Source organism: Poecilia mexicana, unplaced genomic scaffold, assembly GCF_051168715.1.
Source record: "Poecilia mexicana isolate PSO_F unplaced genomic scaffold, ASM5116871v1 scaffold_2, whole genome shotgun sequence".
Lineage (NCBI taxonomy): Eukaryota > Metazoa > Chordata > Actinopteri > Cyprinodontiformes > Poeciliidae > Poecilia > Poecilia mexicana.
The window spans coordinates 41,108,455-41,123,824 of NW_028263371.1; the positions used below are offsets into that span (position 1 = coordinate 41,108,455).

Consider the following 15,370-nt stretch of genomic DNA (forward strand, 5'->3'; position numbering starts at 1 on the left):
CTCTTAACATTGTGATTTAAAGCAGCCATTATGAGTATCACTTTTTCTGGAGAAGCTGTTTTTGTCGATATGATCAGTATAATAAACACATTCTGTTGACTTTCAGTGAGCGGCAATTTGATTTGTTATTTCTCCAACATATTTAGTAGAACTGCATGGACATTACCATAGAACATCACTTGTTTGAGCATAAGGAGTCTTCTCTCAAAGTGTCACATTTGACTTTAATAAACTCTGAGGGAAAGAGCAGACCAAAACCAAATCATGCTGGAAAGTTCCTTGGTATAAACATGAAACATAATAGCTTGACCGATCTTTACAAAACACAAAGAACACTTCAAGGCAAAACATGTGATGATGTACACAAACATGGCTGCGTGTGTGTGTGTGTGTGTGTGTGTGTGTGTGTGTGTGTGTTTTTCCATCTTAGAGCAGAGGTGAGCAGGGAGCTTTGAACAGATCCGAAACTTAGGCGTTCCAGAATTTCAGAAGCTTAGATTGTTATTTTTACATCTGAACCTGGGGGGGGCAACATGGGTTACAGGACTGTGGTGATGTACATAGAGATCGGCTGCTTTGTGGTCTGCGTGGCCGGGTGGATTTTGGTCTGTTCCACTCAGTCCATTGAGATCTGGACTTGGTCTGAGGTCAACTCTATTGTCCTGACAACAGCAAACTACTTCTCCAACCTGTGGAAAGATTGCATTTCTGACTCCACGGGAGTCTCTGACTGCAAGGGAATCCCATCAATGCTGGCACTGAATTGTAAGTACAATATACAGTACCCTCTCAAAAGTATTCACGCCTTCTGTGCTTATTCAGATTTCTTTCCTTATGACAAATTTCAGTGCATTACATTGCGTATTTCTGTAAAAAAGATTCTGACAAAATGGTGAATAATTGTGAATGAAACACAAGGGACACCATGAATTCAGCCCTATAATAACACCACCTTTCTCTACAAATACAGCTGCAAGTTTTTCTAGTCTTTGTCTCTACTGGTTTTAAGATGGAGACAAAAAAAAACTTTTTTCTAATTCTTTCTCGAAAAATATCTCCAGCTAAGTCATTGGGACAATTTTCCAGTCTTGCCACACATTCCCAATTCCATTTAGTAATGATCTAAACCAGTGTTTTTCAATCCTGGTCCCAAGGAGCCACTATTCTCCATTTTTCTGATTCTATGGATCTAACTTAAAAGAATTGGTGATTGAAAGAGTTTCTGCAGGACTTGATGGCATGAGGAGGAGGAAAAACAATTATTTGAATCAGGTGTGGTCAAGCAGAGAAGCATCTAAAACATGAAGGACTGAGGGTGCTGATCAACAGGTTTGAGAACCATTGATCTAGAATATTCCACGTCAGTGCTGGATATATGTTCAGGGTCATTATCCTTCTCAAAAGCAAAGCTTCACTTCTGTGTCAATTTGCTTTTATTTGAGGCTGTAATCCAAAGTGTCTAGCATGTTTTTTGAAGGAATATTCTGGATTTGGCTCCACCCATTTTTCCATCATTGACCAATTTCCGTTGTCCGCACAGAAAAGCATTTCCATCACATGATTAGAGCGATGGGCTTACTATGGGCTACAAACTATTGACCTATTAGATACATCTCTGATTGATGTTCTCCTTCTCTTAGCTCTCAGGTTAGACAGCTGGCCAATTACTTGATAAGTTGTGTCAATGATAGATATAATAGTGTTTTTGTGAAATGTTCAGTTCTTCTTAAAGTCTCTTCACAACTTTCTCCCTGACCCCTCTGATATGTTCCTTGGTGTTTCTGCTTCTGTTTGTTCTCTAATGTTCACTAACAAACCTCTGAAGTCTTCAAAAACAAATGGATGTAGTTATACTGATATCACCTGTGTGTGATCTGGTAAATCACACACAAGTGGATCATTTGCAAAATAAGTACCGTCTCAAGATAGATTATTGAACTAATTTTTTTAGGGGCATCAAAGCAAGTGGATAAATAGGAATGCAAGGATCACTTTTCCAGAAAACCGTGTTTTTTTATTCTTACACTTTTTCTATTATGAACAACTGTGTATTGATGTAATACAAAAAAAAGGCATAATAAAATACATTGGGATTTGTGGCTCAGGGGGTATGAGTACTTTTTCAATACCCTGTTTGATTAAATCCAAAACATATTCAAACTATTTTTGCTTTTCAACAGGGGACATCCATATGTGCCGGGCTCTCATCATCATTTCTATCATTTTGGCTTTCTTTGGATCCATCCTGGTCTTAGTGGGAATGAAGTGCACTAAGATTGGGGGCTCAGAGATTACCAATGCAAAAGTAACCTTTGCTGGAGGGATGAACTACCTTATAGGAGGTAAAACCCAGAAAGATCTCACTGATGTAAACCCAGTGTTTCACCATTTAAAGTAATGTCCCTATATCATTTCAGGAATGTGTGCAATGGTGGCGTTCTCATATTATGGAAACAAAATCAATTCAGAGTTTCAGAACCCAAACTATGTGGAACAGAAGTATGTGTAACCCATTAAATAGTCAACCTTTGTCTGCAAATACAAATCGACAGCTGGGTAGCTTTTTTCTCTTTTCATCTGTTACCAGGTTTGAGATAGGTGTTGGAGTCTTCATTGGCTGGGGTGGCTCCACTTTGCTTGTCGCTGGAGGCCTTATTTATAGTATCTTAGCAGGGAGGGAAGCCTTCAAATCAAGGTCAGATACTGATATTAAAAAGTAAAAAAATAAATAAATAAAAAACATTTGCCCTTTCCATTGTTCTCTAAAATACAACTGTATATCTGTTGAATTTGATCCTCACAGGCCAGAGAAGTACCCCACCACAGAGTACCCTGCTTACACGTTTGTTCCATCGAGAAAGAGCTACGCATCATCGGCTCGCACAGAGGTCACAGGAACCAGGAAGTCCAGGAGCTCCAGCGGAAGCAGAAACAGCAGCATCTCCGTCATCTCAAGCACAACAAGGAAGACGGGCAGCAACGCTTATGTCTGATTTTTGCCTATAGTTTCATGGGAAAGTATTTTCTCTCCTGACAGATTTGATCTGTTTTTGCTTTTCTTTTGGTCAGATGTACATGTTTCAGATCATTCAACACAAACTTTTTCTCATCACTGTATCTACTTGAAGGGCTTTCAGAGTGAAATTCGTTCATGCCTTGTGTTGGATAGCAACATTTTCTTTGCTGTAGAAAATGTTTTTGACTTGGTGGTTTTTACAAACCATCAAAACGATAACCCCAAAAGACTGAATGCTACTTTTAAACAGTTGAATTGACTGTTTAGACAGATTTTAAAGATTGCTCATACTCCCAAAGGGATAATAAATCATAAAATGACTACAATTTAAACAAGTTAGATTCAATCAGTCAATTAAGCAAATTTTGAAGCAAATTTGTTTGTTTTGCTTAGGATATTTGTTAACTGATTAAATTTGCTGCAGTAATAAAACAGTTTTTGTCATTTTTCATGTCAAAACTTTTAAACTTCACAAAATGTACTTTGCTCTAATTTACGACCTATATATTTACACATCCATATCAAGGGTAACAAAAGTGCGATTTCAGATTTTCTAATGGCAGTATCTGTATTGATTTAGGATTGAAATGTCTTAAAGCAGGGTATAAATGCATTAGATTAATTTAAAAAATTTGATCACCTCTACAATGTTATCCAAGAGCTTTATTGAAATCAGAAGGAAATGTGAAAATGAAGAATTAATGGACAAGAAATGTTTGTGTACTGAAATGCAATTCAAAGCACTGCTCTGTGTTCCTTCCCACAAAGCCTTAAAAATACAGGAAATTAGAGCTGCTCCACTCAAAACAACAAAATATTCATTCAACCTACGATCCATATAGTATCCCACAGAAGTGTGCCGCTGTATTTCCATGGTACCCTGTCTCTGCTACACCCTGACACCCCTTGGTACTCTACTAAATTCAACACAATCATGCAGATGTTATCAAAACAGATAATGCAAACAATCCAGGCAGGTTCAATTTCTATCTAGTGTACCCAGCAGATTGCATCAAGTTACTGGGAGGAAAGCTCCAACAGAACCTGTGGTGAGTGGGCCATTTGTTATGACTGACCGAAAAGATACACAAGAATTTGAAAACAGAATCAAGACCAACAAGGACTAGAGACTAAAACAATATCGGAAGTACAGCTAGAGTATGACAAAACTATAAACTAAAGTTGTGTCTATCTACATAAATTCTGAGGAAAGGAGGGAGAACTAATTCGATTTTTGAGGAGCTACACAGATCCACAACTTAGGTGAAAGTTTGTCGACAGGAGAATCAGTTGTTTTTTTTTTTTTATGAAACAATGGGAAGAAAACAGCAAAACAAGTTGTGTTTACAGTTTGCTACAAGTCTGTCATGTAGGGATGAAGCAAATTTGGTCCTCTTGTCAAATAAAACTTTTTACCCTACATGCATAACTAACACTGCGGACAAGCCATTCTCATGGTAAAGCATGGTGGTTTACAGATTCATGCTGTGGGGACGCTTTACTTCATAAGCGTGCCAGAGCTGATGTGAATGAGGAGACGGGTGGTGCTAAATACAGGGTAATCCTGGTAGAAAACATGAGAGAGATCCAAAAGAGTTGAGACTGGCATGGGATGGGACTTGGTTTTCCATCACCCTCCACATGCAAAATAAGCAGGATAAACAGCTAAAAGAGTAAGTTATAATTGTCAACATGGGAGGTGTTGAGAACGTCATGTTGCATCACTATATTTTTGTAATTTATCTCTAATAGTGAGGTGGACGTACTATCTGAATCGCAGATGAACACTCCCAAGCACGCACAGTCCGTTTTGTGCTGCCGTGGCTGCTCTCCGTTGAGCCAAACGTTGTGGGCGGGACTTAACACGCCACCCAGCCAATCAGCGACCCCCACGACCGGACAGCGGAGTGTGCTGCTGTGCTGTGACTGCTGGGGAGAACAGGGGAGCTATGCACAACAGTGGAAAGCAACACATGGGACTACAGAGAGCTAAGCCAAACATCTGGTAAACCATCACCTGACAGCTTGGGATATACCGAGAGACCAAATTCAACCATGGTTTCCATCGAGCATGTAGCCCACAAGATACTGAGTTACATCCCATATGTTCTTGTTTTGATTGACATGCGATACGAGGGTAAGAGTTGCTAGTTAGCTTTATTCAAATATCCATAGTTACTGTCTTTGTAACGGTGACATTTACTGTAACCGTTATCCATGAGTCAAACTGACCTGTGATTGGAGTTCTGACGTTGTTAGCTTGCTAGGTGGCTAGCTGTTTTGGCTCACCTTAAGCTAGCTAATTATAGTGGTTTAGCTTGTTTTTGTTTGGAAGTTTCTCTCTGTGTTTGACTCTGAAAATAATAAAAGCTAACAACATTGACTACTAAACACGTAAGCTGACTTTTACCGTGGAAAAAAGAAATGACAAAAAGCTTCAGCTGGTCGGTTATAAAGTTTGACAGCGATAGGAATCTTGTTTTTTAAATAAAAACTTTATTGTTGCAATTTTTTTCTTTTTTTTGCATTTTTTTTGTAAAGAGTGATCAGGATACATTCTATAAATTTAAAATGCACTAAAATAAATAACTTTTGTCATTAACATAAATATAAATCGTAGAATTAACAACTTGGTTCTAATCGATTTTGCAAAATATGTTTAAGAAATTGATCAAAATAAAGTTGCTAACTAGTCTTCACATTAGCTAACCGTTTACTCTGCTATGACATCTGTTATTTTTGCTACGTTTCCTGCATGGTAGTTAAAGAGCAAAGTGACAGATTGCATAAGGCTGCTTCATTATTTTATACCTGCGAACTCACACCTGGTCTAACTGCCCGCAGCAGGCTCTGCAGTAACTCCTGTAAGCAGCTGTTATGGGATGGAAGAGGCACATATAATCTATTATAAGACAGATATGTGTGTCTACAATTATTAGGTGAAATGCATTTTTGAGGATTAATTTCATAATTGAATATCTACAATTCTCACAGTAAATCCAAAACTTTTAACAAACCAGACTGGTATATTTCAGGAAGTAAAAAATAAAAGTAAAGCAAATAATCCTTGCACTCAAGCAGCAAACTTTGTGAAAAGCAATGTTTTTTGTTTTTCTTAAAACTTGTGGGCCTGACTACGTTCATGCGTGTGTGTGTGTGTGTGTGTGTGTGTGTGTGTGTGTGTGTGTGTGTGTGTGTATACATTGTCGTTATCTCTTCGTGTGTTTCCAGGAGTGAAATGCGGGAAGGATGGAAGTGTCGACAATCACATGGAAATGGGAAAGAAACTGCTTGCTGCTGGACAGCTGGCTGATGCCCTCTCACATTTTCATGCTGCTGTGGGTGAGTAATGGAAATAAAAAAAGCATGTTATTTTTACTCAATAAAATGCATTTTAGGAAAGTTGTATTTTCTGCCATTTTCCCAGATGGAGACCCCAAGAATTATATTGCGTACTACAGGAGGGCTACAGTGTTTCTTGCGATGGGAAAATCAAAGTCTGCACTGCCAGACCTAAGCAGAGTCATTGAACTCAAACCAGACTTCACATCTGTGAGTTTTTATCTCTGACACCAGAAATAACTTATTACTTCTATGTTTTGTGCAATACGTCACTGCTGACAGTGAGGTTTAGTAATTCTTTTTTTTTTTTTTTTTTTTTTTTTTTTTTTTTTTTGCAGTAGATCAAAAACTAACAACTCCATTTCTCTTTAAAAGGCACGTCTTCAGAGAGGAAACCTTCTTCTGAAGCAGGGAAAGCTGGACGAAGCAGAAAGTGACTTCAAGAAGGTGGTAGGTATAGTTTTATGTTTAAACTAAAACACAAGCAAGACTTGTCCAGGAGGGGTCAGTGTTGATCTGTTAACCTGATCTCCCTCATTCCAGCCATGGAGGCATGCAAGTTTAAAAAAAAAAAAAAAGAGGCTACATTTCCTTTGCAAAGGAGAACATTTGTTGAACAGAGTTACCTTGTAATGTTTGCTTGATTGGATCATCATTATTGGTGCTACAATAAGATTCAGCAGAATGATGAGTTTAGTTATGCTTTGTTTTTTTTTAATGAGTGTCTCAGTAGAAGGTTGCCCGGAAAAAGCAAGTTGGAAAAGAAAAACCCACTTTGAATATCCTTCAGATGGTTTATTATGCATTGTCCTTTCATTTTTTTTTTCTTATCACCTTGGATGTGATGCTGTCCTTCTGTGCCATGTTTTGAGACACAAACTACTCAAATCCCATTTGAGCGTTGAAAGGCTTTCAGGTTCATCCAAACATCAAACGTAATCACGAGGAAGGACCATATTCATTAAAACAAAATGTTTGCCTGACACAATGCTTCCGGTGCTGATGTTGTTACTTCAGCAGTCCGTACAGATAGACTCATTATGCAGATCAGAAATATTCACTTCTAAATAAAAGGGAAGACCATTTAATTTTCAAGATGAATGATTTTACTTAAAAATCCACAAAAAAAAATAAACAATGGTTCAATGTCAAAACAGAAACTCCTTGTTTGAATTTCCTCCTTACTGCCAGATGAGCTGCGGTCCCTCTGGAGAGTCCATTTAAGGTGGCGAAACCTTTTACTGTAATAACGCCAAGTAACCTGGCCAGAGGTGGACGCTGTCCTGCTGCTTCAGCAGTCTGCAGCTGTAGTCTAACCTAATGCATCACATTTATGTTCCACTCTGAGCTGAGTTTGCAGGAATCCCTTGAAAGGGTGGTTGGGCCTTCCTGTGCAGCATCTCAGTCATTAGCAGATATTGCTCTGGTAAATATGATGAGAATCTTTACGGCTAATGGGTTCAAGGAGCAATGTTTGGAGAGGAGGCAGCCGATGGCAGGGAAATCGTAGGTGACTTTGGAAGTCAACTTTTGTTGGGATTTTCGGAGGGTTTCTTTGGGCCCTGTTGTGCCTGCAACATTTCAAATTCAGCTCTTCCTCATTCTGGTTGTAATTTAAGCATAACTAACAGATGCAATATTGCCTCGCCTTAAAACGTTCCAGCTCAAATCCAACCCTTCGGACAAAGAAGAGAAGGAAGCTACGAGCCAGCTGGCGAAGTCCGACGAACTCCAGAGGCTTGTGGCCGAGGCGCGCCGCAGCTACGGCAGCAAAGACTACATGACAGCCGCTGCCCAGCTCGAGGCGATAATTGAGGTAAGAAGCATCGCCTCTGTTGTTTATTACTGCAGAGCGTTCACCGTGTTTGTGAAGTAGTCGCCTGCAAATGTTTGCCTCTGCCCGTTTCCCCCAGACCTGCGTTTGGGATGTGACCTCTCGTGAGATGAGAGCAGAGTGCTTCATTCAGATGGGAGAGATGGGGAAGGCCATTAGCGACCTCAAAGCTTTGTCCAAGCTGAAGAACGACAACACCCAGGCTTTCTACAAGCTCAGCACCATCTACTATAACCTCGGAGACCACGAGATGTCACTCAAGTAAGGAGGGCCTTCGTGAGTTTTGTTTTGCCACATATACACTCTTTCTGAAATGATTTTTTTTTTTAGAAGTATTTGCTGATATTCTTTAGTCAACCTGCAGCTCTTTGCAAACGTCTTCATATTGATTGAACTGTGTTGACATTACAACCATGAATTTCAGTTGCAAATTGATTGACTTTACCTACAAAGTAAAGTCGGGAGGTAATTTAAGGGTATCTGAGTAAAGAAGGCAGATTTCATTCATAAGAGTTTAAAAAGCATTTACATCTAAAAGATGAATTGAAGTTTGTGGCTTTAATGTGACAGAATATGAAGAACTTTATGCCGCATAAATACTTCTGTAAGACACTATAACTCTGCTTGAACGTGCCACTTTCTCTTGGTTATCAGAGCCAGCAAATCAGTCATTTCAAGCACTCGGTGCAGTGTAAATGTAGCAAGAAACCAGTGAAATATTTCTGTAATAAAAAAAAAAAAGCGTAAAAAGTCTGCTCATCTCCTGTGACTCGCAGTGAGGTGCGCGAGTGCCTGAAGCTGGATCCGGATCACAAGCAGTGTTTCAGCCATTACAAACAGGTCAAGAAGCTCAACAAACAGATCCAGTCCGCAGAGGAGCTCATCCGAGAGCAGAGGTTTGTGTTTCGGACTGTCGCTTTAAGAAAATGTGTGCTGGCTTGAAATGGTTACGGTGAAATGCTTCAAGGGGCCTGAATGTGTTTCAATATCTTTTATGTGTTCCAGTAAGAATGAAATATCCCTCCTGAATGCCAGAGGTTACATCAGCTATAGTCTCTTTTTGAAATCCTGAAGCACTCCCACTTTCTGGTGTCATACACATGCCTGCAAATCCCATCTTAACGTGAACGGCTGTCGCATCAAATTTGACTTACTTAATGTACAGTATTCATAAGACAGCACGTGGAGAATGATGCTGCACGCGGTGCAGCGTTTTCTGCTGGCTGACATGTCCTCCTGATCCTGAAGGTTTGAGGAGGCAGTGAGTAAATATGAAGCCGTTATGAAGACCGAGCCCAATGTTCCCCAGTTCTCCGCTCTGGCCAAGGAGAGAATCTGCCACGCACTTTCACAGGTCGGAGCCCCTCACTGCTGCCTCAAAACTCACTCTGTATTTTTTATTGTTTTTTTGTTTACAGGAATATTAACTGAACCGTTGTGTTTGGGGTTTGTGTTCTGAGCAGGCTCAGCAGGGGGGCAGAGCGGTCTCGGCGTGTAGCGAAGTCCTGCAGTCGGATCCTGAGAACGTGAACGCGCTGAAGGACAGAGCCGAGGCCTACGTTCAAGACGAACAGTATGAAGAAGGTAAGCCTGCTGGCTCGACTGCGCTGTAATTTTTTTTTTTTACATTTCGACTGTGTCGGAGACTTTTTTATTTTTCTCCTGAGTGTATACTCAGATATCTTGTCACATATCTGATCATAACAAAGAAAACTGCTAAAACACTTTTACCTTTTAATATAAAAAAACATATAGTGTGTGGAAAAAGTTTTGTCTTGTTGCAACCACAAACTTAAGTGTATTTCATTCAGTGATAGAGCAACACAGAATGATGCATAATTCCCAAGTGGAAGGAAAGTCAGAAAACGTTGTGTAAACTGAACTCCTTCTGGAGTTGCCTGTTTAGTAAATAAACTGTGTGTAATTTATTTCTGTATGGCTACAGAAATAAACCCTAGAAGGGTTGTTAGAGAACATTAGTCCTATTTTCAGTTAAAGATTAGAAACACGGTGGTGGCAGCATTATGCTTTTGGTAAAATTCTACAAAAGAATTGAGACTGGGCCAGAGGTTCAAACATAGTCAGAGCTACAATGGAGTGAATATGCTATTATTAGAATCAGGAGTATGAATAATGTACTATAATTATTAAGCTTGTCTTTTTAAATCTTTTTGTATCAGAATAATAGGATTCCTGAACTCTAAGTAACCTTGTTGATTTGACAAAAGAAAAAGAAATAAATTGTCATGAAAGCATATATTTTAAGTAGTGGATGCAGTCTTTATACAGTTTACCATTTGACACTGAATTCATATGTATGCCTTTAATATGATAAGACTAAGGTGAAGCTTTTGAAAAAAGTTTTTTTTTTTTTTTGTTTTTATTGGATGTCTCTTCTTCAAAAGGCTCCGCTGATGGTAACAACTGTAATGACACAGTCTTACCACAAGGGGTCCCTGCTGCATCACAGCATAAGAGCAGTTATAAGTCCCGACTTTAGTATTTCAGAATCGGGTTCTCATCCAGAGATCTGCACAGAATCGTGGCTTTTCCTAGGACTGTGTGTCTCTGTGCCACTCCTCCTCCAGGCTCTGTTACCTCCATTCTCAAGTGAAATGTAAAATGTACTTTTATCTAAAACGACGACTCTAGACAACTGAGTACTTTTTCTTTTAACCCAGATCAGACACGCCTGGTGATCTCTATTTCGGGAGTGGCTTAACACGATGAATGTCAGTCGTAGCCAATGTACTGGGTATATCTCACTGAGATTACTCTTGAAGCTCAGACTCCTGCTGAAGTTCATACATTAATTCTCCCCCAACTTCCTAAATGGACTTTGCTTGTGTACTTTTTTCTTCCACTCAACTTTCTATTTGTGCACACAAATGAGGCACTCTGTAAAGGATCTGCTTCCTCAGCATGGATTCACTCTCCTGGTGTGTGCTGGTGACCATCTGCTGGACAGCCGTCAACAGCAGAGGTGTCCAAAGTCGGTCCTCAAGGGCCGGGAATCCTGCCTGTTTAAGTTCTCTTCCTTGTTCAACTCACCTGGATCAAATGATAGCTCGTTAACAGACCTCTGCAGAACAGCAGCTGCGTTTTCATTGGCCGTATCATTATGCAATATGGAAACATGGCAATTTTGGGGAGAAAAAAAAACTCTAGATTTTTGTGAAAAGTTTTGGTGCTACAATGAGGTGGTTTTTCAGTTGTATCATCATTGGCTTGTTTTGCAAAACTGTAATGGAAATACTTTTTTTAGCATCACACGAGTGGCAGGATATTGCCATTGGTGCAGACCACGAAGAAGATAACAGGAAGTAGTCGGAGGATCTTATTTAATGGAAATGGCACAGTTGCGTAATTTTCTTAATATATTAGTGGAATACTGATAAAGTTTTGCACATATTTGTACTTTGGACGCCACTGGTCAGCAGTGCCTTGTAGACAGAGACCACTGCCCTAAGTGTAAAATGATTTTTGTTATTAGCTACAATAATGAGTCAACAAAAATTAATACTTTACTTTTTTAATTTAATTACTAAAACTTTCAAATGACTTTTATGTATTGAAGTGCAGCTGTAAATTAACATGCTTCAAAAACACTTTACCAATTTTATTTATTTTATTCTTTGCCAACAATTTTCAAAACTGAAAGAAGATGCATTAGAATTTCACGTGTTTCAAGCCCACTTGAGGATGTTGAGTCATGTTCGGTTTCACTTTTAAATTTTACTGAGCCAACATCTCATAGGTGCTAGTTGTAAAGGTCAGTATGCAGATATATGGAGTAACGGCTGCAACAAAACAAAGACATTAACTTAAGCTTCCTGCTCCTTTATTTTAGTTCCTTCCAGGTCTTAAACCCTCAAACTTTTCGGAATTAAAAAAAAAAAAAAAATAGCTTGTAAATCTCCCCAATAAACCCCATCATTCTGTAAAGTCAGCCAAGAAGTAATAAGATTCATCTTCGAGATCCGCTCCCCCATCGTCTATGCAGAAAGAAACCCTCGCTGAGATTAATCTGTGCTGTCATTAACGTGACTTGAACACATCAGCCGTTAAGAGACGGCGGACCGCATGTGGGCCTTTAATGTGTCAGAACACATGGGCGTTTAATTCACCTGGGTTCGCCTCGCAGGATCAACACGGCTCAAAGCATCCGAACCTGCGCTCGCAAGCAGCCTGAAGCCGCCTCTGCTTCCTGCTGAATGAGTTTATATCGGGAGGGAAGAAGCTGCAGATGGAACCTATTAAATTAATGTGGCGTCGATAAAGCAAGAGCATGTAGGCCAACATTTGTGAAGCGATGGGAGCTACTAAATGCAAATAATGGCAGATATTTGGGTTGTTTTCAGCACTTTCTGAATGTGGAAACTTGAGTAATTTATTTAAAGCAGCCTGACATTTTAAGGTGTAGTAATCCATCTGCCGATCCCTCAAAGGAGATTTACTGTTTTCCTCACAAGTTTATATAGACCGTTTCTTCCTCCACTCTCATTTCTTATAAAGTTGAATAACTTGTCAGCTTTCCTGACATTTGCTTAGCGTATCTGTGTTATTTTGGTCCACAGTGCAGTTTATTCAAATAAGGCGGAACAACATTTTTGTTGTATTTTTTACTTTCCGTTTTTCCAAAAAAGCACCCCTCTGAATTCATCAGTTCTGTTTTTCTTTCAGGCACAAGCACTTTCGGCTGCTTTTAAACCTCTGCATGCAATCTACAGTAAAAAGCCATTTTAATTAATCACTTCTCAGTCAGTAGATGCATTTAAATCAGCACAGACCACTGGCTCTTTGTGTCAGCCAGACAATAATGTAATATCCTGGAGGAGCCTTTTTTCCATGCGTACCGGCTGCTGTTAACATGCATCGCTGTGATTGCCTTCCCTGTTGTTTTTTTTTACTTTTTCTTTTTTTCTTGGAGTGATGTGGCTGGCTCAAATTGAATTCACGTGTTCTGCATGCTGCGCTGCTGTTTCCTAAAGCAACTCTTTTAGCCTCCTGTTGTTCAGTCACACAGAGAAACGCAGGCTTGAAGCATTCGATTTTCCTTAGGTTTGCCACAAATTCTTAATTTCAGTAATTTATTTTTTTTTAAATAAAAAAAAATCTCTGAAAGGACTGTATGTTTAGACGTTGTGAGGTACGTTTATTTTTTGCAAAGCTTCTTTATGATTATGATGTAGGAGGAAAGTCGTGGCTCAAGCTCAGTGGATGGAGAACGTCTTTAACGTCTTGCCAAGGAATGAAATGAATTTAAATCTGGACTTTGACTAGGCTGTTCTAGCGCAGCAGTATGCGTTAGAAGCTCTAGTTATGTTTCCACCCCAGTCTCAATTGTTTTTTTAAGCCTCTAAAATATTTTTTTTGTCCATTCATCTTCCCACCTTCACCACCATTTCCTGTCAGCTGTATTTATACTGAGATTGAATTACACACAGGTGGACTCTACTTACTCTACTGACTGGATTTTATTTAAGGGTGCTCAAGTAGAGGAGATTGAACATTTGAACATCATTTAATCCTTTTTTCAATTTTGTGTTGGCCTGACAAAGTCCCACTAAAACACATAGAAGTTTTCAGTACTAACTTTACAAAAAGGAAAAGAGGTATTAAACATTATTTTTCCCTCTTTGTCTTTCCAGCCATTAAAGACTATGAGACTGCAGCAAAACACAGCGAGAACGACCATGAGATCAAAGAAGGCCTGGAAAAAGCTCAGCGACTTCTCAAACAGTCACAAAGGAGGGATTACTACAAGATTCTTGGAGTGAAGAGGTGCGTGCTGTGATCACTGGATTTAGGAAATTTAGTTTGGATTTCTTTTTTTTTTAGGAGAGCATTAATTAGAAGTGGGATGTTTTAATTCTAATTAAGTTTGTGTCAGGAAGGAATGTTTTTCATTCAAGAACAAATTGTTTTATACACAAAAGTTTAGAAGAAAAAAAAAATCCCTACAATCAAACACTACTTGAGCCACTATTGAGTCATTATACTTTTGAAAATACTCGGTTTTCTGTGCAGGAACCGGAACACCAACTTAGAAACCAAAAGTATTTTTAGGTGCAGCTTATGTTGACATTGAGATGTTCGTATTTTTCTAAAATGTGCTGATAATGCTCTCTTCACGCTCACAGAACTGCCCAGAAAAAAGAGATTATCCGTGCCTACAGAAAACTGGCCCAACAGTGGCACCCTGACAACTTCCAGGACCCAGAGGAGAAGAAGAAAGCAGAGAAGAAGTTCATAGACATCGCTCAGGCTAAAGAGGTTCTCACCGATCCCGGTAAGGACGACGTCTGCACAGTTTGAGATGCCGTTAGTGCCCATCTTGCAGAAAATGGCTCCTTACTGGTACTTATTTTGTCCTGTTGGATTACTGTTATCACACAGTCGAGCCTGGCTGTTTCTAATAAGAAAAAGATTTCACGTCCTAAACTGTGTACATTCCTCAGTCAGAATGAATCCCATGTCAGAGGCAGTAGCATTTTACATGTATTCGCAACTCAGCATTTTAGCCAACTTAAGATGCTTCAACAAGTTAACAAAAAGACGACGTGTTCAGTTTCACCAGAACCTCAGATAAATGTGTGCTTTCCAGAAATGAGAACCAAGTTCGACCACGGCGAAGACCCCATGGATCCAGAGAGCCAGCAGGGCCACCATCACCCGTTCCACGGAGGTTTCCACGGCTTCCAAGGTTTCAACCCGTTCGGCTCCGGACCCTTCAACTTCAAATTTAGCTACAACTGAGAAGTCTTGCATAACCGGAGTGGATTTTCCTCTCCTCCCTATTTGAAAGGGAGATCACTGGCATGAAAAAAACATGTCAGTTCCTAACTGTCAGAAAAATGTGGAGCGAATGGTGACTTTAATTAAAGACTCATCTCTGTTGTTGAATAATGCAATCTCAAGTGTCGCCTGGAGGGGGGGGTGGGGCGGGTATATCTGTTTCTGCCTTGTGTGACGCGGCTTATTTGTCAACATGAAGTCCATTCTGACATTCGGATCGTTTCCATGTGTTGCACACTCTGCAATTCACATCCACTCACCTGATTAAATTTATTCATAAACACTATTTTTTATATGAATGGATTTTTGCTGAACTGTAAATAAAAAAAGAACTATTTATGTACATGAATCTGGATTTGGTGAATTGCTGTAAAAAACAA

The 15,370-nt window shown here is 39.5% G+C and overlaps 2 protein-coding genes across 2 annotated transcripts; both read left to right on the forward strand.

The window, feature by feature from the left end:
- The first annotated feature begins 402 nt into the window (after positions 1-402).
- cldn10c (claudin 10c) lies at positions 403-3,448 on the forward strand. The gene is made up of 5 exons (XM_014995782.2): positions 403-765; positions 2,181-2,342; positions 2,418-2,499; positions 2,588-2,695; positions 2,804-3,448. Exons 1-5 carry the CDS (start codon positions 534-536, stop codon positions 2,991-2,993), a joined length of 774 nt encoding a protein of 257 aa, XP_014851268.1. The 5' UTR covers positions 403-533; the 3' UTR covers positions 2,994-3,448.
- Positions 3,449-4,908: 1,460 nt separating this feature from the next.
- On the forward strand, positions 4,909-15,339 carry dnajc3a (DnaJ (Hsp40) homolog, subfamily C, member 3a). The gene is made up of 12 exons (XM_014995861.2): positions 4,909-5,153; positions 6,248-6,358; positions 6,444-6,568; positions 6,734-6,808; positions 8,022-8,174; positions 8,272-8,453; positions 8,969-9,088; positions 9,441-9,546; positions 9,656-9,776; positions 13,844-13,976; positions 14,336-14,484; positions 14,800-15,339. Exons 1-12 carry the CDS (start codon positions 5,072-5,074, stop codon positions 14,949-14,951), a joined length of 1,509 nt encoding a protein of 502 aa, XP_014851347.1. The 5' UTR covers positions 4,909-5,071; the 3' UTR covers positions 14,952-15,339.
- The last annotated feature ends 31 nt before the right edge of the window (positions 15,340-15,370 follow it).

What these genes read in the sequence shown, in the direction of transcription:
- cldn10c (XM_014995782.2), top strand. Translation starts at nt 534, where the DNA reads ATGGGTTACAGGACTGTGGTGATGTACATAGAGATCGGCTGCTTTGTG. An exon ending in ATCAATGCTGGCACTGAATT is followed by an intron (nt 766 to 2,180) that starts GTAAGTACAATA and finishes GCTTTTCAACAG; the next exon opens with GGGACATCCATATGTGCCGG. An exon ending in AGGGAAGCCTTCAAATCAAG is followed by an intron (nt 2,696 to 2,803) that starts GTCAGATACTGA and finishes TGATCCTCACAG; the next exon opens with GCCAGAGAAGTACCCCACCA.
- dnajc3a (XM_014995861.2), top strand. Translation starts at nt 5,072, where the DNA reads ATGGTTTCCATCGAGCATGTAGCCCACAAGATACTGAGTTACATCCCA. An exon ending in AAAGTGACTTCAAGAAGGTG is followed by an intron (nt 6,809 to 8,021) that starts GTAGGTATAGTT and finishes AAAACGTTCCAG; the next exon opens with CTCAAATCCAACCCTTCGGA. An exon ending in AAGATTCTTGGAGTGAAGAG is followed by an intron (nt 13,977 to 14,335) that starts GTGCGTGCTGTG and finishes TCACGCTCACAG; the next exon opens with AACTGCCCAGAAAAAAGAGA.